This window comes from Phasianus colchicus, chromosome 3 (genome assembly GCF_987193195.1).
Source record: "Phasianus colchicus chromosome 3, bPhaCol1.hap1.1, whole genome shotgun sequence".
Taxonomy (NCBI): Eukaryota; Metazoa; Chordata; class Aves; order Galliformes; family Phasianidae; genus Phasianus; species Phasianus colchicus.
This window is the reverse complement of record NC_143438.1, coordinates 495,461-521,911: the sequence shown is the minus strand read 5'-3', so window position 1 is coordinate 521,911 and position 26,451 is coordinate 495,461. Positions and strand designations below refer to the sequence as shown.

The window sequence follows — 26,451 nt, the reverse complement described above, 5'->3', positions numbered from 1 at the left end:
GGAATAGGGAGCAGAATAAACCCCCCCATAATTTAAGAGGAAACATTTAGCAACCTGCTGTTCCATTTGGACTTTCATGGGGCCATGGGGCCAGATGAGATCCACTCGAATGTCCTGAGGGAGCTGATGGAATTGATTGCTAAGCCACTTTCCATCATTTATCAACAGTCTTGGTAAGCCAGGGAGGTCCCAGACGACTAGTGACTTGCTAATATGATGCTCATCTACAAGAAGGATTGGAAGGAGGATCTGAGGAATTATAAGCCTGTCAACCTGACCTCAGTACTGGGAAAGGTTATGGAGTAGATAATCTTGAGTAAGATCATGCGACATATACAGAACAGCCAGAGGATCAGGCCTAGCCAGCATGAGTTCATGAAAGGCAGGTCCTGCTTGACCAACCTAATCTCCTTTTTTTTGCCAGGTGAATGTAATCTACCTAGATTTTAGTAAAGCCTTTGACTGCATCCCAGAGTATTCTCTGTGGAAGCTGACAGCCCATGGCGTGGACAGGTGTACTTTTCACTTGGTAAACGACTATCTGGATGGACAGGGACAGAGAGTGGTGGTGAATGGAGTTAAATCCAGCTGGTGACCAGTCGGTAGTGATGTTTCTCAGGAATCAGTAAAGGTTAATATCTTTAATGATGATCTGGATTAATGGATTGAGTGAACCCTCAGTAAGTCTGGAGACAACACCAAGCTGAGAGAAGTGTTGATCTGCCTTGAGAGTAGGTGGGCCCTTTGGAAAGATTTGGATAGGCTGGATTGATGGGCTGAGGCCACCTGTATGAGCTTTAACAAGACCAAATGTTGGGTGCTGCACTTTGGTCACAGTAATTTCATGCATCACTGCAGGCTTTGGACAGAATGGCTGGCAAACTGGATAGAAGGAAAAGATCTGGGGTTGTTAGTTGACAGCTTGCTGAATGTGGGCCAGCAGTGTACCCAGGTGGCCAAAAATGGAATCCTGGCTTATATCAAATATAGTGCAGTCAGCAGGGTTAGGGAGGTGATTGTCCCTCTGTATTAGTCACTGGTGAGGCTTCACCTCAAGGACTGTGTTCAGTTTTGGGTCCCTCACTACAAGAAGGCACTGGAGGCTCAGGAGTGTGTCCAGAGAAGGGCAGTGAAACTGGTGAAGAGTCTGGAGCACAGATCTTATGAGGAGCAGCTGAGAGAACTGGGGTTGTTTAGTCTAGACAAGAGAAGGCTCAGGAGAGACTTTATTGCTCTCTACAATTACTTTGAAAAGAGGTTGTTAGTGAGGTTGGGGTTGGCCTCTTTTCCCAGGTAACTAGCAATAGAACTAGAGGTAATGGCTTTAAGTTGCACCAGGGGAGGTTCAGGTTACGTATTAGGAAAAATTTTTTCTCTGAAAGTGTAATGAGGTATTAAATCAGGCTGTCCAGGGAGGTGGTTGAGTCACCACCATCCCCGGAGGTTTTCAGGAGAAGGGTAAATGTGGCACTGAGTGACATACTTTAGTGGTCATGGTGTTGATGAGGTGGTGGTTGGAATAGATGATCTTAGTGGTTTTTCCCAGCCTTAATGATTCTATTATTTATTTCTCTACATTATCATCACATAAAAACAAAGATAATCAGGCTTTCAATCAAGGTTTTTAATGTTTAACAAAGATTTATGTCTGAGTGTATCTAGATTGCTGTGCTGATTAAAATATGCAAATCCTATAGTGTAGTCAAACAGTGTCTAAACTACAGGTGCATTCATGAGATTTTATAGTCTCTGAATAGAGAAAGACAAGGATAAATACTTAAGACAGAAGCTGTATTGCAAGTTTCAAGTAGGATACCAAAACTCTCATTGGCTGCATTAAATAAACCTGAAAATTATTTGTTCTTCTGCCAGCTGAGAAACAAATGCACTTGATTTCTTGATTGTACTTTTAATATAGTGGAATTCGGTATTTTTTTGTGTGTCTGTGAGGATGCAGCATACATTTTGCATGTTTGTCTTAGTTGATACAAGCAGAACATTTGTTTATTTTAGTTCTCATCTTATAGAGATGAGAAAGTTTTTTTATCCATACTTGCTATTGTGCAGTACATTTTCAGAACACATTATAAACATATTCTTTCCACTTCCATAAGGACATAGATCTTTTCTCTATTTAAATCTGACTTACAGCATAGGAATCGGATAATGCTTTATCTGACTTGACTCACCTGGCTGCTTGCTGACGAAAGCTCCCATACCTAATAAATAAAGAAAAATCCAATCATGCCAGAATTACCCACCATTTGTCATTAGGTCCTCAGTGGTGCTTTCACAGAATTTGAATGAGGGTAGAAATCAGCTGCAGTGTTCATCACAGAAGACATGTGAGGGCAGTGAACTCTTCTAAGAAATGGTTCCTTTTCTAGGAAATTACTGCAGAAAATAATCTTGCCTGATAATTTATTCTTCATGACAAAGGCATTTGTTCTGCTGTGCATCATACCTATACTGGAAAGATATAGATGTATATAGATGTATTTGTATGCAATATGTGTGTGCTTTCCAAATAATTTTCATGCAAATTGATTTTGTTAGGCAGAAAGTGAAATTGATGTAAAATGTTGCCATTCAAAAGAATGCTACTGTCTTTTCACTTCAAAAAGCAATAACAATAGCAATAGGAGCAAGACCTTCCTGTGACTGTACATCTGCTGACTGCTGACTTCACAGGTAGAAAAACAAGATCCCAAATCTTTTTGACACTGTTTACCTTGTTAGTAGAAGAGAATTCTTTGCAGATGACACCAAGCTGGGAGGTGGTGTCAATCTGCCTGAGGGTAGGGAGGCCCTTCAGAGGGATCTAGATAAGCTGGATCGCTGGACTGAGGTGAATGGGATGAGGTTCAACAAGACCAAATGCCGGGTCCTGCACTTTGGCCACAACAACCCCATGCAGCGCTACAGGCTTGGGGATGAGTGGTTGGATGACTGTGAAGAGGAAAGGGACCTGGGGGTGTTGGTTGATGCTCAGCTGAACATGAGCCAACAGTGTGCCCAGGTGGCCTAGAAGGCCAATAGCATCCTGGCCTGCATTAGAAATAGTGTGGCCAGCAGGAGCAGGGAGGTGATCATCCCCTTATACTCAGCACTGGTGAGGTCACACTGTGAAAGAATATGTTTATGTACTGTGTTCAGTTTTGGGTCCCTCATTACAAGAGAGACATTGAGGCCCTGGAGCATGTCCAAAGAAGGGCAATGAAACTGGTGAAGGGTCTGGAGCACAAATCTTATGAGAAGTGGCTGACAGAACTGGGATTGTTCAGTCTGGAGAAGAGGAGGCTCAGGGGAGAGCTCATTGCACTCTACAACTTCCTGAAGGGAGGCTGTGGTGAGGAGGGGTTTGGCCTCTTCTCCCAGGCAACAAACAGGACCTGGGGAAATGGCCGCAAGTTGTACCAGAGGAGCTTTAGGTTAGACATGAGGAAGAACTTTTTCTCTCAGAGAGTGGTCAGGCACTGGAATGGCTGCCCAGGAAGGTGGTGGAGTTGCCGTCCGTGCAGTGCTTAAGAGGCGTGTGGATGAGGAGCTATGAGATCTGGTTTAATCTGTGGTAGCAATGGTAATGAGAAGGCAGTTGGACTAGACGATCTTACAGGTCATTTCCAACCTTGTGATTCTATGATTCTCTGTTTATTTCACTTCAGTGGGTTTTTGTTGACGTTGGGAGTTGCAAGTGGAACTAACAGATTACAAAAGCCGTGGGGTTTTATGTGTATCATGGCTTTATGATTTTTGGTTATCGCTATTCCACATCATAACATCATGTAGTGCACTGGGAGTTAAGATGTTAATGCTCCAGTTCCAGGCACCTGTCCCAGAAGAGGAGAACTACATAACCCAGAAGACTGTTTGCTGTGTTGTTATCATTTCAGCTCAGAGGGAACAGATATAAGGCCTTGGTAGGTCATCAGACCTTCCTTCTTCGTCAGTCTCTCCTTCCTGCTGCTTGCCCTGACCGCACACATCGCTTCATGTAAGGCCTTCAGCTTTCGGACAATCTTTCTCTCATTATATTTGATTTATTAGCTTTAATTCTAATTATATTGTATTATAATGTGTTGTCTTGCATTCCAATACTATATTTAGTAAATCAGCCTCAGATTGTTACCACTGTTTTTAATTATTTTGGGGTTCCCAGTTTCCCTTTTCTGGAGGCATGGATTTGCAAAATCCCTCCGCTCTGCTAGTCATGGAACCAGGCCTAGCCAGTCCATTAAACCATTGACAATGTGGTAGGAGAACATGAAAAAAAATTAGTAACTCCTTAAAAAAAAAAAAGGAAAAAAGAAAGCCAGAGTAAGGGAGCACTCTGGAAAATGCTGTAAATTAAGACAGAGGACAAGTATCTACATACTAGTGAAGCTATTTCTATAATCTCCAACCTGTTTGATAACTGTTTATATGGCACACTTTACTACACTTGCAGAAATATATACATATTCAGTGATAGAGTGAAAAAGCTTCACAGCTGAATTCCCCACTCTTCCTCTCTGCTTTCCTGTCCTTCTCTCTCTTCTTTTGTTCTTCACTGGTACCAGATTTCCCAGTCCACTAGTGAATAAAGGGCTAATTTGTTATATTGTAAAAGTAGTTGAACACAAAGAATGGGAAAGATGTGGGGTACCTCAACCGTAACCCAAGGAGCCTGCTGATTGGTCCAAAGAGCCACATCCTTATAACTGAACCAGTTGAATCTGGAATACTTCCCCAAACTACACTGGGGTCAGAAGCACACTGCAAGTAAGACATACAGCCTTCATCCCCACGACCACCAGGACAACCACCAGCAGGCACCATGCATGCATAGAAGCAATAGTTAGGGGTGGAGTTTGGAGTGTAGAAAGGGCGTGGAATACTGAGTCTCTTGAAGTAGTTGTAATAACCACTACTTTTCTTAGAAATATTATGAATATGTGTGTATTCATTTTATAAATAAAATATTTTATAAACCTTGCAGTGTGCAGGTTAGAAGAGGCTACCCACCCAGCGTGTGTGCGCAGCACTGAATAAACATACCTTCTTTATAACTGCTTCATGGTTATAGAGTTTGATTCCACAAGTCACTAGATGGGATCTATCTGCAGAGCTTCAGTGATTTATTTTTCCCTAATCATTGCAGTGCTAGGACCCTGGATAGTGCAGTGACAGAAATACTGCTGCTGCTGCCAAACCTTTGGGCATTTTTTATCTTTTTCAAGCTATTTGCCTGCAGGAGGTTGCCTGCCTTCCAGGTCATTTATTATTTATTACATGGTGAGGCCTGCTGAAATGCTTCTACAGCAAAGCAGATATTCTGGAGGGGGCAGCCTGGCATCCCAGTGGATCAGTGTGAGTCAGCATATCAGCAGCAAGAGCACTACTTAGCACTGCTTGTGATGATACCACTTTGTGTACATTAAAGGAGAGACGAACACAGAGTTCAGTAGTGCTTGGCTCCTAAAGCTGGAGGTGCTTGTTTTTCTGGACAGCAGCTGGAAAACTCAGTCAGACTACTTGAAGGAGCTTGAGGTGAGGGTTTGAGGTTTTTCCTGTCACACATAGGTAAGAACATTCTGAAGTGGTGGCACTTGTTTATATCTAGTGTGTTGCCACACATTCCCAACTACACAAACTAATTTCTTTATTAATAGTAGTGTAACAGTCGAGCAGAGAGATGGTCAAGAGAGCAGAATACTACTTTTTCCCCCCAATAATAACTTCAGTTCCTTCTGTTAATGAAAATATGATTTGGAGATATGAAGAAATAGGTGTTTTGCTTAAGCCCAGTTTTGATATAGATTATTCTCTACTCTTTGCAAAAGATTGCTGAGAATCCAAAAATCGCTTGAAAATCAGAAACAACCAGCTGCTACTGAAGGATAGGAGTTGTAAACACTAAGCACCTTCCTGGAGAAGAGAGAGGTCTGCAGGGAGCTACCATTTAGATTGATGTAAATATAAAGTCTACGGATTTCAGTGTTGGCTCTGAAATTTTCTCAATGGGTTTGGAAGCAGAATTTGCGCAAGAAAGAGATCTTTGAATTCATACTAAAGGTGTTTAGTCCTAGAGGAATTCTCATCAGTCAGTGGATATTAGAAAATCATCTCTTTTCAACAGTTGTAGCAGCAATGCTGAAACATCATTTTGCATTTGAATGAAAGTCAGTGAAACACTAGCCAGAATGCAGATATTCATTTGTCATATCCCTTGCAAATATGCTTTAATTGTTTTCATATTTAAATGCCCAGATCCATAATCAATGTGAATGTCACACTCCTAGGAGATTTCCAAACAAAAGGCAGCTCTCTGAGGTGTGTGGCTATTTTTTGCCAATTTCCAGTGTTCTCTGCAGGATCACAAAAGAGCTAGAATCAGGATGAGAAGAAATCAGTCATGTCTGGCTGGAGTCTCCTAAAGCCATTGGATTTAAAAACAAGAAGGAATTGTCTTTGTGATATCAGGTCCAGCCATTCAAGAGTTGTCTGGAGATTGCCTCCCAGCAGGTGGTTTGTGGGCATACACATCAGGTGTTATTTTCTCAGCATGCTGAGGTTCCTGAGGGATCTATCCTGATCCAGTAGAGCAGAGAAGGATGCTCAGAAGTGGACCCTGTGGTTTTATGTCTAAGACTCAAATGATGTTAACAACTGTGGTCAATTGTGCCATTGCTCTGGAGCAGCTGAGCACATGCAGTGGCATTATGGGTTCTGTTTTAGTGAGCCCCACGAGGAAGCAATTGAGGACTTCAATATGCACACATTCACCGCGGCTTAAATCTATACAGTAAATAAGCATAAGGCCTTGTAAATAGACAGGGCCCAAAGTCTGCCAGTTCAGAAGATACTTTTGGCTTAAGAAGTCTGGTCTGCTTGGTTAATTTGACCATATAATTAAAGGATGATTGCTAAAGAACCTGAATTAAAATTTCACAGACAAATTTAAATTCTAACACCCCCTAACTCTCCGGAACGTGTCTTCGCAACCTTGGCATTTCTTCAGTCATCCTCTTTGTCTGTTATATCCAAGTGCAAGTGTATCTATGGGGTACTAGCAGGTGAATGTGTGTAGCATATTTCCATGGATCAGTGCAAGTCTTAATCTATATGCGGTAGTTGTGCTTGCTGTGATTTTTACATTTTGAAGTTTTCTTTTCTATTTAATAAAATACTGATAAAACCAATGAAACATTTCTAACAAGTCTGAATATTTTTAATATATTTTAAGTAGGTGGTGGTGCATGTTATAAAATAAATAGTAAATCCATGTAATTGGGCATGGAATAGAGGTCAAGAGATCTATAGTCCATATAGATTTTTCTACAGCAGTATCAGTATACCTAAGTCATTCCTGAAAACCTAATAAGAATTCCTCTTTTCTAAGGTTTCAGTGTTGGAGATTCCGTCATAACAGCTTCTCCATAAAGTCTGCTCCAATTAGGATTTTTTCCCTTTCTGTGTTGTACAAATACAATCTGTGATGAATAGATTCTCCTGCTGTTAAGCATGAGACAGAGCATTTATTATCTAATTGCAAATAAGAAACCTCAGAATTTTACATTTAGGTTTCTGAAACACAAAGCATTGCTCTATAATTTACACACACAACAGCAGTACCACTGCATCACTGCTGATTGCCATGCCACTTAATAATGCCATTTTAAGACTATTTTCTAATCAGCTGCTTGAGCACTTGCACTTCTTGCTTCTTGATTTAAAGCAAAGGAGTTGGAGAGAATTATATGGTTTGTTTTGCTTATTAAAAAAAGAGGAAAAACAGTAATAGAGATGTCAGAAGTTTTTCCATGCTATAGAGCACTGATACAGCTTAAAAAGCACAATTATAGAAAGTTTTGATATGATGAATCTGGATTAAGAATCTAAAAATTTAATGTAGAATTTATAATTGTGACATGAATGAGTCAGTATTCTTCAGGGTATTTTCTTAGTGTATTCTGAAATTGGATGATGGTGGCTTGAAATTTAGCATTCTGGTTTTTAATATGTTTTATATTTCCTAACATTATTTAATAATAATTACAATAATTTGCTATTGTGGATATTTGAATCTAGTCAGTTGAAGCTGAAGCATGGTCAGTTTTTGCATTTGTTTTGCATGTCAAATCCTAGTTTTCATTTCCATAAATTTAGCCAACCTTTTCCTTCCCTCCGTGCCCCCCCTCTCTCCCCCCCCCAAAAAAGCATATTTACTTTATATTAATTTTTTTTTAATGTATTAAACAGAGTAGCTGTAGTTTTTAAAAATGTTCACTAAAACTCAAATAAGCTAGTTAAGTGTGTCTGCCGTGAAATCAATTCATACATTATATGGTTTAAGATGTTTTAGCCTTCAACACCTTGAGTACTATGTTTTGCTCTGAGGTTCACAGCATTAAAAAGACTTGGGGCTGGTGGAATGGGTCTGGAGGAGGCTATGAGGATGATCCACTGGCTGGAGCACTTCTTCTACAAAGAAAGGCTGAGGGAGTTGGGCTTGTTCATCCTGGAGAAGAAAAGGCTTCAGAAAGACCAGTTTGCGGCCTTCCAGTACCTAAAGGGGCTCCAGGTGTCTCTTTGCCACCACGTGTAGTAACAGGACAAAAGGAAGCAGTTTTAAACTAAAAGAGGGAAGATTTAATTTAGATATTAGAAGGAAATTTTTAACGTATAGGATGATGAGGCACTGGAGCAAGGTGCCCAGAGAAGCTGTGGATGCCCCATCCCTGGAGGTCTTCAAGGCCAGATTAAATGGGGCCCTGGCCAATCTAGTCTAGTGGGAGGTGTCCCTGCCCACATCAGGACGTGAGGTGGTCTTTAAGATCCCATCCAATCTAAGCCATTGCACAAGCCTATGGACAAGATGAGCATCAGGTGACCTGTCTCTTATGAACAGCTTTGATGCACAGAATTATTTCAAATGTCTGAAATAACTGTAAAACCCTCACAAATTCGCTTTTTCATAATGTGCTCCAGTGTACATTGAAGAATTAATATTTTATAAAAGCATTAGAGCTTAATACCAAGCTTGTGGAATTAATGGAAAAATTACAAACTGACTCTAACTATTAGTATGGTAATCTGAAAGTGCCTCTGTTCCTTACTTCACTGAACTAGGAGAGCGTAAGCCCCAGATTTACCCAATGATTTAGTCTCCCTGGTATTTTCGTACTTATGGTTGATTTCGTTAAATACAAGGGGATTATCCAGTGTGTAAAGCTAAACACATGCAGAAGTACATACTTACTAAAGTCGAGCTCTGCAGCAGGAGATATAACCTTCAGAAATACCTGAAATGGCTTTTCTGTGAAATAATGTGCCAGAAACTTAAATTCCAGTCCCCATGTCTAGCTATCGGTGCTGGTTCCCATTTGAATCTAACACTGCAAAACTCCCTTCTCTAGCTCTGCACATTTTTATGTATTACTGATCACTATAGTGATTTACACAAATTCCTCCTGATTTTGCTGTTGAATGTCTGGGCAAAATATGAAGACATGAAAAAACAAATGACTTTCAATCCTGTGATTCGTTTTTCAAGAAACCTTTCAGCAATTACTTACGATGAAGATAGCCTTTATAAAAAACCAAACTGTTACTAGTTACTATGGATCACAGCACTACTTGCTGACTGAGTGGGCAGCACAACAGACTGGAACCAGGGATGGAACACATCATTAGCTCCCATTAGTCAGATGTGCCTCTTCTCCTGCTGTTTGTCTCATTAACTCTTTGGGGCAGGGGCTAGCTGTTACTCTATGCCTGCACAGTGTTCCTCATCCTGCCTGTAGTCCTGTGCTACTGGAAAGAAGATGATTAACTGCAGCAGGAAAATAACTGGTGTTAGCACTGTGGAGAGAGTTGGATTTTGTCCCCTAGATCTTCAGACAAACACCCATTTTGGTGCAGCAAAGTGGTTATTATTGTTTCATAAGAAAAAATTGAATGTCAGTTTGGTCTGGTTTGTGTGACAAGGGGGCAAAGGGACCCATTACTCCATGGCCTGTGGAGAGAAGAGTGAAGGGGAAAAGGTAGATAAATGGTCCTGGATGAAGGAAAATGGTGGCAACAAGCTAAGGAAGAAAGCTTAGTTTACTAAATATAGTAGTGGAATGTGAGATAATACAATATAATACAATAGGATTTGAATTGAAGTTAATAAATCAAGTAAAGAAAAAAGAGTTTTTGAAACCAAAGCCCTTACTCTGATTGGAGGCAGAGATCCTAGGATGGTCCTTGTACAGGGGGGTTGTACATGTACAAGGGGGACCCCCCCCCAACATCCCCACTTGAATTTCACAGAAATAGACTAGGAAAGGAGCACTCACTTCAGAGGCAGAGATTGAGGAGTGACTTACTAGGAATAGGCGGGAATTGGGAGAAGCCTGCTAGAAAAGGGACAAGGCTTTTGCTTATCGATGGCGCATGGCTAAGTAGGAAATTGCTGGAATTCCAGGTCTAATGATTTCAGATAAGAAACCAAACCAACCACCACAAAGGAAGCCATATTCAAAAGGACCTAACTACATACTGCAAAGGTCCAAGAAGGAGTTAAAAGCAAGAAGACATTCGCAGAATTAGTTAGCATAGGACGACCCACTGTCTGGAGTGAGTTAGCATTTTTTACTTCGCAGAATCACGAGTGTGCTTATTGTGTGATATAAATATGTCTGCTTATGAGCCACTGATTGTGCAATTGGGGTGGTGCTAGCTCCATGCACTGGTGTGACACCTTAAAAACTAATAAACTACCTTCATTCAGACTCTCTGTGAGTCTAAGTGCAGTTCCACAGGTCACTCTGCAGTCAAAGTGGCCAGAAAGCAAAAAAGAGAGCAAATCTTATGTCCATTTTAGCTTTCCCTCAAAATGGAAAACAGAAAAACAAAGTCTTCTGGGAGTTGTAGTTCATTCTTCTCTTCTGAGATCAAAAGACCAGAACTGATGGCATATATCAAGTCCACCGAACTGCAGCATTAACTCTCTAACTCCTAGTGCACTTCATGATATTATGATGTGGGATACCGATGAAAAACCATGAAATCATGACAGTGAAACATGCAAATACACCTCCTTCCACCCTCAAGGATCCATACCTTTCATTAATTCAGGAAATTAAGTAGGCACTGAAGGACAAACTGTTTTCTGTCCTCGTTGGTCTAACTTCTGAACATCGGAAATCTTCTGACCTTTAAGCTCTCACTAGCTCAGGATACTGCGTTTGGCATCTTTGGGTTAGTGAGGCTGAAAAAAGGGAAGTGGGAAGGGAAAACTCAGAAGAAATTCTGACATCCAGGACAGGCAGGGAATAATTTTATGGCAGATGATCTTGCAAGCAGAGGAAAAGGAGGAGAAAGAGGAGAGTTTCTGTTTTTCTTTTATAGTTAGATATGAGATGCAACATATTTAAAGTCTCAACAGAGATGAACTAGGAGGCTGAGTGTCCAGACAGCTGAAGCTGCATGTTAAGCAAGGTTCCTGAGATTGCTCTGCTGTTTCCCACCTGCACTGTCACCATTAGCACATAGATGAGTGGGGTGTATGTAAGTAATAATTCCTGTTTATTTAATATACACTGAACATGAAAAGGGACAGAAATATGAGTTAGAGTGCTACAAAGTGTGAAGGTAGTTATGTAGTAGTTACCCTAAACATTTCCATCTTTAGAGTGGTTTTGAGCTGTTTAAGTACAGCAGTTACTGCAGGCTGTAATTAGACAAATGGTTGCAAATGGTAGCTGTAACTGATGAGTGGCTGATGAAGGCTTTATGTGTGTGCCATTACATACCACTGTAAACTATTTCTTCCTCAACAAGGAAGGGTCCAACATTGTGGTCTGGGATAAACACAAAGCTGTCATAGCAATGAATTTTACTGTGATATCAGCAGGTGCCAGCAAGCTTCTTCCTGCTGCATTCTGGAACCCACATACATTGGCAAGGGCAAGAAAGTGCACATGAAGGGGCTGAGTGTTGACGGGTGAAAGCTCTGGGGGAAGAACCATCCATCCATATTGTTTCTCTTCATCCTTACATCACCCTTCAGAGGTTCCTGCCTCTTCTCAACTTTCAGTGTCAGCTGTGCAGCTCCTGACCCTAGATCACCAAGGTCTGTGAGACATTAATAATGCAGTGTTTGACAGTCACTGGGCTAACAGTGGTGGAGCCACATTGTAAGAAACATTCAGGGCAGAGCGAGTATATTTGTGTGATTGGAAGTGGTTGGGAACAAGATGACAAACAAGTATTTTGCTAGAAAAACTGAGTGGGACAAGAGGTCAGTGAAATCTAAATGACGCTATAATTCTATTTGATTTATCACCTCCCATTTGCTAATTATTAATCACAGCAACAGCATTTGATAGTGGGCTTAAATTAAAGGGATTTTTATTGCAGCAGCTTGAGCTTAATATCAGCACTTTGTGTATCATACAATGCAAAAAGTAACCTAGGATAATTAAATTACAGGGTAACTCCTCATTCTGCATAGATTGTTCTGTTCTATTCACTGAGGAAAAAATGAGTAGGATATTACCAAAGACAAGTCCCTGATCACTAGCAGTCTTGCTCCCTGCTCTGGTTCTTTTCCGTCACTTCACCTGCAGTGCCAGAATCCAGTTGTTCCTTTTCCAATTACATTATAGAGCTGACAATGAACTCACGGCTTTTCTGCCATATGCCTTTCATTGTGCCTGTGTGAAAGAAGAAAATGATGTTCTGTTTTGTTGACCTTTCACATGCTAGTGAAATGGTTGCTCCGTTTCCTTACACGCCAAGTGCTGCCTGTCTGCTGTCTGCATTAACCTTTGTGGAGCACCCCAGTGAGATGCTGTCTTGGCACCAGCAATGCAGACAGTAGGGTGATTGACATGGGATCCATGGGAGGTAACATGCAAACAGCTCAACTAAGGGCATTCTTCTCCTGCACTGGAGAAGATGTTTTTTATGTTCCAGTGCTTAGTTGGTCTGTGAGTCCCACAATTTGCTTTGCCAAACTGAACTTCAGAACAGATGGTTTCTAAATTTGGGGAAGATAACTAGTTTGGTATTTTCTCCATGCGCATTCTGCAGTTATACATTAGTACTGAAATTATTTGAAAATTAAACTGGGAAATAGAATTGGGATTTTTATCAACAGAACACCAATTTCAAGACCATACAATTTTTAGTGTGGGTTTTCACCTATACATTTTGCCTAAGATTTGTTTATGCACTAATTTAGTGTTCCTTGCTGCCTACTTGCATAACCAATGCCACATCAGTTAGCCACAGTCACTGAGGTATGTAGCTTCTGGCTGCATTTGCTCATAACAGGAAGGTGTTCACTCCCTCAGAGGGAAGTAAGTGGAGAAACATAAGGAAATCATTCACTGCGCTTGTATAGCACCTGTCATCAGGAGCTTAGATGTGTGCTTTAAGAAAAATAAGTTCACTGCTTAATCTGGAATACACATTTGTAGTGAGAAAATTCTGCATTGCCATTCTTTTCATTGAGGAAACTGAGTCACAGAGCATTTGTCTTATCTGAGACCACGCTGGGTCTCAATGAAAGGGTAGGAATCGTAGTATTTTGGGACTTGGGTTGTTTTTGTTCTTACAGCAGTAAATTAGGTCAAAAGAATTTGTTGCTTATTTTTTTTGTGTGTGTGTTTGTTTGTTTGTTTGTGTGTGTGTATGTGTGTGCTTAGTATGATGGTACATAGTTAACTATTTCCGAAGTGTATCTAGTAAGATTACATAAAGATACAACCTTTTGCTTAGAACATTTGGTCACCTGTTGGTTGTTTTTAAAATAAAAAGGTTGTGTAGGTGTGAAAATTGAGTTAAACTCAGTTTCCCAATAACTCAAGCATTGCATTTGTTCTCCACTTTCACAGCCCTTTAACCTTTAGTTGTCAGTGTGAGAGCACAGTGTTTATAGGCAGGTAACCTGTGAGATAACCTCATTTATAGGACAATGACTTTGTTAGGGATTGCTAAAGGGACTTTTAGAGCTATGGCCTGTTTTGTTGAAGCCTGCTCCCTCAAACAAGCACACCATGCAGTCCCTGACCAGACTGCTCTGTGTTTCTCATGGGGCTCAACTCTGGAACTGAGTGCCACAGCATGCTGTGGGGACCAGAAATATAAATGGAGTCAGGAAAAAAAATCCAACAAAATTGTTGAGGAACAATCCAGTAAACACAGAAATACAGTCTGCATCTCAGGCACCTCTAAGGTAGAGCTGGCTGCCTTTTGAGGAAGGGAGAGGAAAATAGTGCATCATATTGTCTGTCTTTTAAGTCCTTTCATAATTATCTCATTATTGACCATTGTCTAGGGATCCTATCTCCATGTCACTCTAGACTGACAGCATTGGCTGCTTTTTACTCTTTTGACCCCTCAGGGTTGCCAACCACTAGATTAGGCTGACCAAGATTCCACCAACCTGGCTTTGAATGCCTCCAGAGATGGGGCATTCACAACCTCTGTGCACAACGTGTTCCAGTGCCTCATCACCCTCTGAGTAAAAACTTTTCTTCCTAACAGCTAACATAAATCTCCCCTCCTTTCGTTTAAAGCCACTCCCCCTTGTCTTGTCACTATCGGACTGTGTAACAAATTGGTCCCCCTCTAGATCATAAATTCGCTTATAATTACTTGCTTATAAGTACTAGAAGGCTGCAATGAAGTCTCCCTGGAGCGTTCTCTTCTCAAAGCTAACTAGGTGATTTTTAAGGTCCCCTGCAACCTAAGCCATTCTATCATTCTAAGATTCTAAGATCCTTTTCCTAGCAAGATATCAGGTACTTTCTTACTTTGGACTCCTCTCCCAGGCTTTTTTTCCCCCTGTGCAGATTAGGGATTCATCATTTCAGTTTAAATCATCCTTTCTTGGGCTAAGAACTACAGCTATTCACCCTTCCTCAGAAAGCATTCCTTGGCCCAGTCGGCTGCCTACACCATGACAATAGTATGTGTTTCTCTGTTGGAACAATCTAGCCTGCCACATCTCTGTTTAGCATCTCTAGCCTCTTTCTGCTAGTGCAGTCTAGGGCTGCTGTAAAATAAAGCTTTGGATTGCTTGCAGAGTTGTCTAACTCATTTGGCAGTCAAGAGTCTGCCTCAGCATTTTAATGGGCTTTGACTGCAAGGATTACAGAGAACTTCTGCTCCTTTGCTTGAAAACATGCTTTCTTTGTGCAGGGCTTTTAACAACTTCCCTTTTGCAGCCTAAGGATTAAATGCACTTTGTGTGGAAGGTTATGCAGCTACAAGGTAACCTCGGTTTTACTCTGTGGAAGTAGAGGTACATGAAAATCCTATTTGTTATGCCTTAGGAAATTGACGTTTTGTTTATTACTCTTGTCAAGCTATGATTACCGACAAGAAGTAGATTCTTGGCAACTCACCTGGCAAGCAGAAATTTTATCACTTTCCTCAAGCTCTCTTAAAGAAATAATAGTTCTCTTCAAATTCAACCGGTTTGTAACTTTGCTGAAGAATATTGCCTCAGCTGGCTCAGAGGGAATGCTTTAGAGCAGGATGTAGTCATGAACAAAGCTTATGCCTAGCCCATGTTACTTTTTAGAGTTACATTTTTTAGGAAAATTGGTTTTAGGACTTGAAGTACAGATTAGGTGGTCTATGGATCCCTGCTTGGCATGTTGCATCACCATCCTGGAAGCTAATGTATGGCAGTAGTAGGAAATTCTTCAGAATAAAAATCATCCTACTGCTTGAAAGGGCAGTGTTTTCTCTTGGAAAGCAAAATTTATTGAATTACGGTACTTAATATTTTAGGCCTTCTGCCTTGTCAGATGAAGCTTTGCTAGAGTTAGCAGTGGTTGATTCAAATATATAGCATCTGCAGTAGTCTGGAGATGACACTTAAGTCTTCATTGCCCCTAATCTGGCTGGGGATGACAATCACAGTGATAACTGTGTGGGAGCTCCAGGGTCTCAGAAGCAAAGCAGAGCAGATTCTTCTTTGTAGAGAATTTTCTTCATGAACAGCCCAAAGCAGTAAATAACACTTCAGTGTTTAACTGATGCAGGTCACCTGATACAATCTCATGATATTCTGCAGCAAAGCAAAGCTTATTATTAGTAAAATTGTATTGCTTTGTATGTTTTAGTTTTGGAATACATACATATTCACTATTCTGTCTGCTCTTGAAAGATTTAGCAGTTGGTTATTATAGTTAGATAATTACTAAATATATCTTGTTATTCTGCAACTTGAATGAAATGCAAACTTGGTGGCCAGCAAGGAATACTCAGAATAATTGGTAAGTGCTACATTGAAAAATAATTAGATAGTGCTGCTTTCTGCAGTGCATGATTTCACTCTGGAGTACATCAGACTGAGACGGTATTGAGTTTTGTTCAGCATTGATTGTCAGATTTCCTTCAAGGAGAGGATAGTCAAACATTGGGATGAGCTGCCCAGGGCAGTGGTAGAATCCCCTCCCTGGAGGTGTCTATGGGATGTGTGGATGTGGCACTAAGGGTCGTGGCTTAGTGATGGGACTCATCAGTTCAGGTTGACTGTTGGACTTGGTAGTCTTGAAGGTCTTTACTTCTTTCTGTTTTAATTTTCTTTGCAATCATCATTAGTAAATCAGAAGTGCTTCAATAGCTTACACACCCTGTATGAGCCCATCAGCATATTGGTTTTTCCTTCAGCTAGTACTTCTCAGGCACTCAGAACATAACAAGGTCTAGAGTCAGGCCAGTATGTCATAGAATCATAGAATCATAGAATGGACTGGGTTGAAAAGGACCATAATGATTATCTAGTTTCAACCCCCAATGGGGGAGGAGTTGTAAGTTTTGCAATTAAAAAAAAAAAAACAGCTACAGAGCCACAGTCTTCTGTAGGAATGGAGATTTGGAGTAGTCACTGAAAGGATGGCATTATACCTGGGTCATTAGGGGTTTTAAAGACAGGAATTAATCATTCCTGAAATTAGACCACATTTCTAGCTAACTGGAATCCTTACTCTCCAAGTGTAGGAACAGGGCCAAAAGGCATCAAACTGGTCTAGAAGAAGGCAAGTATATTTTGATTTGCATTGAGTGTGCTGTTCTGGGAAAGACGGTCAGAGGTATGCATATATTTTTTCAAAGTTTTTTTTTTTTCCTCCTTCTAGTTATACTGACAATATCTGGTTTACCTTATAAATATATATGTATATTTATATATATAACAATAAAGGTTATTGTTTCATAGGTTAAATTAGCACTTCTCCTTTTTTTCTTCTTAACTGATACCTTTATCTTGTTATGTAGTTTTGTTATGAATCCTGCTACACAGTCTCATATACACACCTTAAAAAAAAGACAACAATCTTTAAAATAATGATCCTGAATAAAGACCCTGAAGCAACAGGGAAGAGTGTTTCTGGTCACTCTTTTTAAGCAAATACACAAACATGTAATGAGTTCAGAATTCCTCTTTTCTCATTAGATTTAGCAGAAGCATGACTGAAGCATGCCCTCACCCACTGTAGGGCTTGGAGTTGCTGCAGTGCATTTTCAAGGGAGAAGAGAAGCTTATGAGAACTGCAGGTATAAAACCTTGTGATCAGACCATCCACCAGTTCCTGCAGCCCCAAGCTGCCCTCAGCCAGCCTGGTGCCTGCAGGGTGCAGGAGGGAGCTGGCCCCACAGCTCTCCTCTGATGCTCCATACCCAGGGTTTGTGGGCACCTCCAAGCCCCTACTCTGCAGCAGCCAGCACTGCTGGGGATGAGTTGAAAGCAGAGCTGCTCAACAGATGGAGGCTTTGCCTGTCCCCACATTGTATCTCTTTTCTTTGAGACCTTAAAATTCCTTGAGATGAGACCTCAGTACACACAAGTTTTTGAAAGGTGAAGTGTACTGCCAATATATGAGAGTTCTGAAAGATACATTGTCGTATGCCAATCAAAAGTATAAAGACATATGATCCTTTCTAACAGAAACAATTAGAGAGATGCCAATGAGGAGACAATTTAGAAAAATTACATCAGTGAGAGAGATCCCTATGTAATTAATATTTGGTATGCACAGATTTACTGAGATAGCTGTTACAATCCTGTTAAATACTTAGCTGAAGCACTTAGCTCTTCCACTTCTGTTAGAATAGTTAGAATAGAATTTGAGCTGTATGCTTTTTTTCTATTTACATGTGAGTCCCAGCACTGCAGAAAGACATCTTTACAATGCCGAATGTCTTCCTTTGTCATCACAGCAGGCATGTTGCATTGATGCATGCTGTGCACAGGAATAATCATCTTTTCTTGTCCTGCCTTTGACTCTACTCCTCCAGTCCATCTGAACAGATTTGTTGTTTTTTTCCTGACCTCATACTGGAAACACACTGCATATCCAACATATTATGTTCAAAGAAGTCAAATTTGGTTTTTAAATAAAAGCTCTTATCTCTTACTAAACATAGATCCACAAATAGTGTACTATGTCCCCCACAGCTATTCTCTGCTTAGAGATTCTTCATCATGTGTTGGAGAGATGGCAGCACAATCAGTTGGTTGTACTGGAGCATTAAAAGATAAATTCTTTCTCACTGCTTTTACCCAGTCTTTCAGTGACAGCTTTGAACATGGTGGGAGACATTCTGTTTCATTTTAAAGTCAGAATTACATAGCAAAAACAGCATTAAAAGTAAACACAGTGGATTTCAAAAGAGCTCAGAATGTTGCGCGGTTAAGAACCTGGCTCCTCAATTTGTTTATTCTCTCAGCTGTCTCAGCTCACAGGTGGATCTTCATTTGCAGCTGCTGATACAAACCATATAGTAATGTTTTTCTTTCTGTTGAACACTTCTTAGGACTGCTCCATCATTTATTGTTGAACAAGCTGTCCAGTATTTACAGAAGTATTTACAAAGCATCGAACACAGTTGTAGTCTTAGTGAGCATGATGTAGAAAAAGTAGCATTAATAATATAAGTATTTGCTGGTAGCCCTAGGTTTCTGTCTGGGAATCCAATGTGCCTGTCCATTATCAGCTCACAGAATCACAGAATCACAGAATGGCCAGGGTTGGAAGGGACCTCAAGGATCATGAATCTCCAACCCACCTACCACATGTAGGGCCACTAACCTCCACATTTAATACTAGACCAGGATGCCCAGGACCCCATCCAATCTGGCCTTGAACACATCCAGGGACAGGGCATCCACAACCTCTCTGGGCAGCTGTTCCAGCACCTCACCACTCTCTCCATAAAGAATTTCCCCATGACATCCAACCTGAATCTTCCCTCCCTCAACATCAAACCATTTCCCCTCGTCCTGCAGTTATCTACACTTTCAAAGAGTTGATTCCCCTCTTGTTTGTAGGCTCCCTTTATGTACTGAAAGGCTGCAATGAGGTCACCCCACAGCCTTCTTTTCTCCAGGCTGAACAAGCCCAGCTCCTTCAGCCTGTCTTCGTAGGGGAGGTGCTCCAGCCCCCTGATCATCTTTGTGGCTCTTCTGTGGACCCTCTCCAACAGCTCCCTGTCTTTCTTGTACTAGGGACTCCAGACCTGGACACAGTACTGCAGATGGGACCTCACAAGAGCAGAGTAGAGGGGGACAATCACCTCCCTGTCCCTGCTGGCCACCCAGAAGTGTGCCTCAAACCTGTCTCTTTACTAAGTGTAATTGCCCGAGCATATCCACTTTGATGCCAGCAGTAGGAGCAACGTGCCTTTTTTTCTCACTATGAATGAAGGCAGATGCAAAAAACAGGTTTAGAATCTGAAAGTTAATTGCTGATTTTATGTACAGCAATAGTTTGGCAGATGCTTGTTTGCTGAATCAGCAGGTTTTCCAAAAAACAACTTGTTTCGACAACTTTGTTCCGAAGAACAAACTTCATGTTGACTTCCTTTTAGAGTCATAAAATCCTTACAGTTGTAAGGGACATTTAAAGATCATCTTGTCCAACTCCCCTGCAATGAACAAGGACATCCACAGATAGATCAGGTTGCCCAGGGCCTGATCCACCTTCACCTTGAAAGTCTCCAGGGACAGGGTGTCCACCACATCTCTGTACAACCTGTTCCAGTGCCTCACCACCCTCAGTGTAAAAGACTTTTCCTTACATCTAACCTAACATACCCTCTTTAAGCTAGAAACCATTTTCCCTTTGTAGTGGAAATGTTACATCACAACTTGAAACAGTGATTGAGCACCTGGTAGGGAGGCAGGGCCAACCCAGGGGAGCTCAGGTGTTTGCAATGCCCTTGAGAGACGGAAAGAGGTGGAGCCAGGATCCAGCCCTTCCCAGACCTCATTCAAGGGTAGACAGTGGAGGCAAAAGTATCCCTCTAGAGATTGCAGTGTACTTAAGGCTTTCTGAAGGTAAGTAGCTTATTTCTCTGCCTGTAGCTGTAGCATTTGAGTGTGCATTCACTTTTTGCAGCCTGTGATCTTGCTATTCTGTTGTTACTGTTGCACTTTCCATTGTACTATACCCTTGTTCAATCACAATAGACTCTTAAAGGGTCTGTCCTTTCTTTCTTGTAGCTTCTCTTTAGGTATTGAAAGGCTGCTATTGGGCCAGCTTGGAGCCTTCTCTAGGCTGAACACTCTTTCAACTTGTCTTTGTAGGAGGGGTGTTCCATCCCTTGGATGATTTTTTGGCCTTCTGGGTGTGCTTCAACAGGTCTGTGTCTCTCCTGGACAGAGAACTCCCCCTCTGGATGCAGTACTCCAGGTGAGGCCTCACCAGCACAAAGTAGAGGGGCAGGATCACCTCCCTCAACCTGCTGGCCACATATCTTGATACAACTTAGGATATGGTTGGCTTTTTGGTCTGTGAGGGCACATTGCTGGCTCATGTCCAGCTTCCCATCCATCAGTTCCTCCAGGCCTTTTTCAGAAGGGCTGTGCTCAGTCCTTTCACCCCTACCTTGTGTTATTAGTGGATGTTGCCTTGACCCAGGTGCAAGACCTTGCACTTGGATTTGTTGAACCTCATGAGGTTCACCTGAGCCCACTGTTCAAGTCTGTCTAGGTCTCTCTGGATGGCATCCCATCCCTCTGGTCAAGTGCACCCCACAGCTTGGTGTTATCAGCAAACTTGCCACAGCGCTTGACCACACTGTCAGTGTCACTGGTGAAGATACTAAAGAGGACTGGTCCCTGCACTCACCAATGCGGGACAGTACTGAACACCAACCTCCATCCAGGCATTGAGCCATTGACCAAACACTGTGGACTTGATCCTGCAGTTAGTTCTTCATCCATTACAGAATCACGAAGGTTGGAAAAGACCTACAAGATCATCCAGTCCAACCATCCACCTACCATCAATAGTTCTCACTAAACCATGTCCCTCAACACAAAATCCAAACGTTCCTTGAACACCTCCAGGGTCGCTGACTCCACCAGCTCCCTGGGCAGCCCATTCCAGTGCCTGACCACTCTTTCAGAAAAGTAGTATTTCCTAATGAACATCCTAAATCTTCCCTGGCGCAGCTTGAAGCCATTCCCTCTAGTCGTATCACCAGTTACACGAGAGAAGAGGCCGACCCCCAACTCACTACAACCTCCTTTCAGGTAGTTATAGAGAGCAATAAGTCTCCCCTGAGCCTCCTCTTCTCCAGACTGAACAGCTCCTTCAGCTGCTCCTCATAAGGCCTGTGCTCCAGACCCCTCACCAGCTTTGTTGCTGCCCTTCTTTGAACCCGCTCCAGGGCCTCAATGTCTTTCTTGCAGTGAGGGGCCAAAAACTGGACACAGTACTCAAGGCATGGCCTCATGAGTGCTGAGTACAGGGGGACAATCACTTCCCTGTTCCTGCTGGCAACACTGTTGAAGAGTCCAATCATCAACTTCATATCTTTTCAACTTGGTGAAAGGGATGTTATGTGGGATACAAAGGTCAAAGGCCTTACTGAAGTCCAGACAGACGATGTAAGTGGTTCTTCCCTTGTCCATTGATGGAATGACGCTATCATAAAAGGCTATTAAGTTGGTCAGGCAGGATTTGCTCTTGATGGAGTCATGCTTGTTCTCCTGTATCATCTCCCTGCCTTCTATGGACTTCCAGGAGGAGATGCTCCATGATCTTTCCCAGCACAAAGATGAAACTGACAGGTCGGTAGTTCCTGACATCATCCTTTTTACCCTTATTAAAAATGAGTGTGATGCCTTTTTTCCAGTCACCAGGGACTTCACCTGACTAATGTGCCTTGTCAAATATCATTGAGTGGCTTGGTGACTAGTTAATTCCTTCAGGACTCTGGGTTACATCTCATTGGGACCTATAGACTTGTGGATGTTCAGGTTCCTCAGATATTTGCAAACCTGATCTTCGCTTACAGTGGGAGAGACCTTTCTTCCCTGATTTCCGTCCTAACAAAGGTTTGAGGGCTGTGTGAATAGCAGTCCCTAGTGAAGACCAAGACAAAAACTCATTAAGTACCTCAGCCTCCTCCTTGTCTGTTGTTGCCAGCTTGCCTGTGTCACTCATAAGGGAGAAGTACACCCTAAGGACTTTCCTTACAGGCACCTCTCCAGAAAAGAAGCCTTTCTTCTTGGCATCCCTTGACAAGTTTAGTTCAAGCTGGGTCTTGGCTTTCCTGGCCCCATCCCTACACCATCTAGCAGCTATCCCTGTTTTCACTGCTCCTATGCATTTTCTTCTTGCTCTGCAGTTTCACCATAGGTGTTAATTCAGCCACACCAGTCTCTCGCTTTCTTTTTCTGACTTGCTACACCTGCGGGTAGAGAGCTCTTGCATGCTGAGGAAAGCTTCCTTAAAGATCTGACAGCTCTGCTCTCCATCCTTATCCATGAGGACAGTTTCCCAGGTTGTTTTGTTGACTAACTCCCTGAAGAGCTGGAAGTTAGCTTTCCTGAAACTTATCATCCTAATCTTACTCTTTGCCTGTTTTGTATCCCTCAGGAGCATGAAATCAACTACAACATGGTCACTACAGGTCAGGCAGTCCTGATGTCACCAATCATTTCACAGAATCACAGAATTGTAGGGGTTGGAAGGGACTTCCAGAGATCATCGAGTCCAACCCCCTGCCAAAGCAGGTTCCCTACACCAGGTCGCACAAGTAGGCATCCAGGCGGGTCTTGAATATCTCCAGAGAAGGAGACTCCACAACCTCCCTGGGCAGCCTGTTCCAGTGCTCCGTCACCTCACCGTAAAGAAGTTCTTGCGCACATTTGTGCGGAACTTCCTATGCTGCAGTTTCTGGCCGTTTCCCCTCGTCCTGTCTCCGCACACTGCTGTTCAAAGAAGGGCAACAAAGCTGGTGAGGGGTCTGGAGCACAGGCCTTATGAGGAGCGGCTGAGGGAGCTGGGATTGTTCAGTCTGGAGAAGAGGAGGCTCAGGGGAGACCTTATTGCTCTCTATAACTACCTGAAGGGAGGTTGTAGTGAGCTGGGGGTCAGCCTCTTCTCTCGTGTAACTGGTGATAGGACACAGTACTCCAGATGAAGCCTTACCAGGGCAGAGTAGAGGGGGAGGATCACCTCCCTCGACCTGTGCGCAAGAACTTCTTTATGGTGAGGGTGACGGAGAACTGGAACAGGCTGCCCAAGGAGGTGGTGGAGTCTCCTTCTCTGGAGATATTCAAGAGCCGCCTGGACGCCTACTTGTGTGACCTGGTGTAGGGAACCTGCTTTGGCAGGGGGTTGGACTCCATGATCTCTGGAGGTCCCTTTCTACCCCTACGATTCTGTGATTCTCTCTAGCATGCATAACCATGCTCTGCTCACCTGTGCTGTGTGAACTGCCCACACGGGCTGCTGTGCCACTGTCTTCTGCCTCTCCACGTCCTGGTCCGGTCGCTCCCTAGTGGCAGGTTTAATACCTGCGAGGGGGTTTGGCTGCTGTCGCCTCCTGGCTCTGCCCACATCATGTCAGTGCTTCTGCACCTCCGAATCTGTGCCCTCCCTTCCTAATGGCATTTTTGCTACTTTTTTATCATTCTGTGAAGGTTCTACTGGTATGAACTTCTGCTATGAAGCTGATTCACCCAAAGTCTTTGCTAAAATGGTTGGAACAGCACTTTTGGTGTTTTTTTTTTAAACTGCTGCTGTCACAGTGATTTTTCCCTAATACAGCATTTTGCTTTTGATTGAATCTAACCTGCAGGATATCGAACTTTGGCATTTGAATGCTTTTGTTTTGTTTTGTTTTGTTTTGTTTTGTTTTGTTACTATTTTCACTTAACATGGTTTTTTGTTAAGTCCAAACACCACTTCATTTGTCTGTTCTCACCAGTTCTTTGTATACTCTCATTTCTCTGAGCATCAGAGCAGACTAGGAATGCATAGAACTGTAGAATGGCTTGGATTGGAAGAGTTCTTAAAGCCCATCCACTTTCATCACTCGTGCCATGAGCAGGAGTGTCTCCCCACCAAACCGTGTTTACCAGGGCTCTATCCAATCTCGCCTTGTATACCTGCAGGGATGGGATACCCACAGCTTCTCTGGGCAGCCTGTGCCAGTGCCCCATCGTGTACAAGTAAAAAATATTTTTAAAAAAATCAACAAGTCCTCAGTGAAAATTTTTTTTTTTTCATTAATAGAAATAGCCCATTGTTAAACCCCAACCAGAGAGCGCTGAGATGTAAAATGGACACAATGCCTGAAATTGTGATGGAAGTGGGGGGTGCATGATACATGGTAGCTGAAGAATCAATACCACATGTAGAATGAGCCTGATGTGCCAATAGCTGCTAATGCCTTGTACTTGGATATAAATCTGTTGATTCTGAAATGTAACTTCAAAACAAATCATTTACAAAGCAAATATTTCTGTAGACGAGGAGGTTAGATAAACTTTCCCAGCAGCAAACCTTTACAAATATGTAAGCTGCAGGCTATAGAGGTAACTGTATTTTGCTTTGCTTTCTTTTGAACTGGTATAAATCATAAATAAGTCAGTTGTCTTCAGTAGGATGCCTTCTCATTTCTGTTGTAGCATTTTAAAGCTAAAGACAGTGTTTAAACTGCAGTATCTCAAGAGCAGCCATTCTGACTCCAGAACCCATCTACACTGTACACAGGAAGATTTTTGACACTGTAGAGCAAACAAAGACAATGACAGAGCCTTTATTTGAGAAATAGGTGCTATAGGAAAAGATATCCAAGAGGAATTAACTCACCCCTATTTCTTTCCTCGTGTATACCTCTGCATACCTTTGAGCTACAGAATGCAGTTCTCTTATACTCAATTAAGAGATATAGTCTCTGTCAGATTCCAGGACTATGTAAGGGGTGTTCTTCAAATCTTGGCATGTAAATATTATATCATCATGAACAATTTGTACTCCAAATTTTTGATAAGCTAATGACAGGTCAGATAATATATGTGCTTATTTGTACACACACAAAAAAGTCTTCAGTAACATACAGCAAACCGCAGAAAAGTTGCCAAGTACTTTGTGCTTAATTATGCTTTATTGCTCAGTTGACGTCTTGAGAATAAATTGTTTTATTCTGTACCAGTAGGAAACTTTTCCAAGTGCCCTATTCAAAGTCTTTTCTCTTGGGGAAAGAAGTTGAAAGCTACAAAAAGTCTCTGTTTATGTTTTTTGGGGTTTTTTTTAAATTGCTTTTTATTTACATTAGGATTGTGCATTTTTTGTGGTTATGTTCTAGGATCATATGTACAAGTGCAGGTTCAGATCTCAACACTTCTCATCTACTGTTTGTGTTTTTGTAGTGTCATTCGAAATCCAGGGAGAAAACTCCCTAGCTCCAGTGTGCTCTTAGAAAGCAGCATTCCTTTATTCCTCATGATATGTACCAGGTGATGTGACCAGCAAGCACACCCTGTCAGAGTTCAGGTTCCACAGTTGAACAGTCAAGTCATGCATACGCAGTACATTGGTATATATATTCATTCTTTTTCAAGAACTCATAGATATATGCTGATGTCCCTTTGGGCATGTTCCGTGATATTTAGAGTGGTCAAGTGCCCACCTACTTCTTTTCTCCATTTTCCACCATCTGCTTCAGCACTGCGACCTTTGACTATCTTTTATCCGCTTCTCCCCAATTTGGAAAATTTCCATTGTGTATTAGGCCATAGAGAGAAACTTTAAAAACAACGTATGTGGAATTCTGAGGAAGATGTCCTTGCACCTGCTGGGTGCAAATGATAAAAGTACTCCATTATGACTCCTGTGCTTCTTTTGAGGCAAAATCCTTGAGGCAAAAGATACGAGTATTCTGTCGTGCCCTCAGTGCAAAATTATTGAGGAAACAAGACTATTCACCCACTAAAGCTGAAATAGATAGTTTTAGACCTATCACTTATGGATTCCTTTTGCTAAACTAATATAAACTATTGTACTTAAACTACTGTACTAATCCCTATTGCTAAACAAACCAGCCTATATCAGTAGCTAAGAAAGTACTGACATATGTTGTGATCATGTCATCGGGTAGACTTTCAGGAAGATGAGTTCTGTAATAGTGTTAAAAAAAAAAAAATCAGCAACTATTCCCACA

The 26,451-nt window shown here is 41.9% G+C and overlaps 1 protein-coding gene across 18 annotated transcripts in view; it reads left to right on the top strand.

Annotated features, from left to right (window-relative positions):
- Positions 1-26,451, top strand: part of TPK1 (thiamin pyrophosphokinase 1) — a 269,847-nt gene that overhangs the window by 200,636 nt on the left and 42,760 nt on the right. For 8 of the 18 annotated variants that reach the window (XM_090136771.1, XM_090136770.1, XM_090136769.1 and 5 more), the window contains one exon: positions 20,576-20,681. The exons of 8 other annotated variants lie outside the window; for them this stretch is intronic. In XM_090136771.1, coding sequence (XP_089992897.1) covers positions 20,576-20,681 — 106 coding nt within the window. Of the gene's footprint in view, positions 1-3,820; positions 14,077-20,575; positions 20,682-26,451 lie in introns of those variants that run through there. 2 more of the 18 variants (XM_090136785.1, XM_090136778.1) reach the window with 2 other exon arrangements.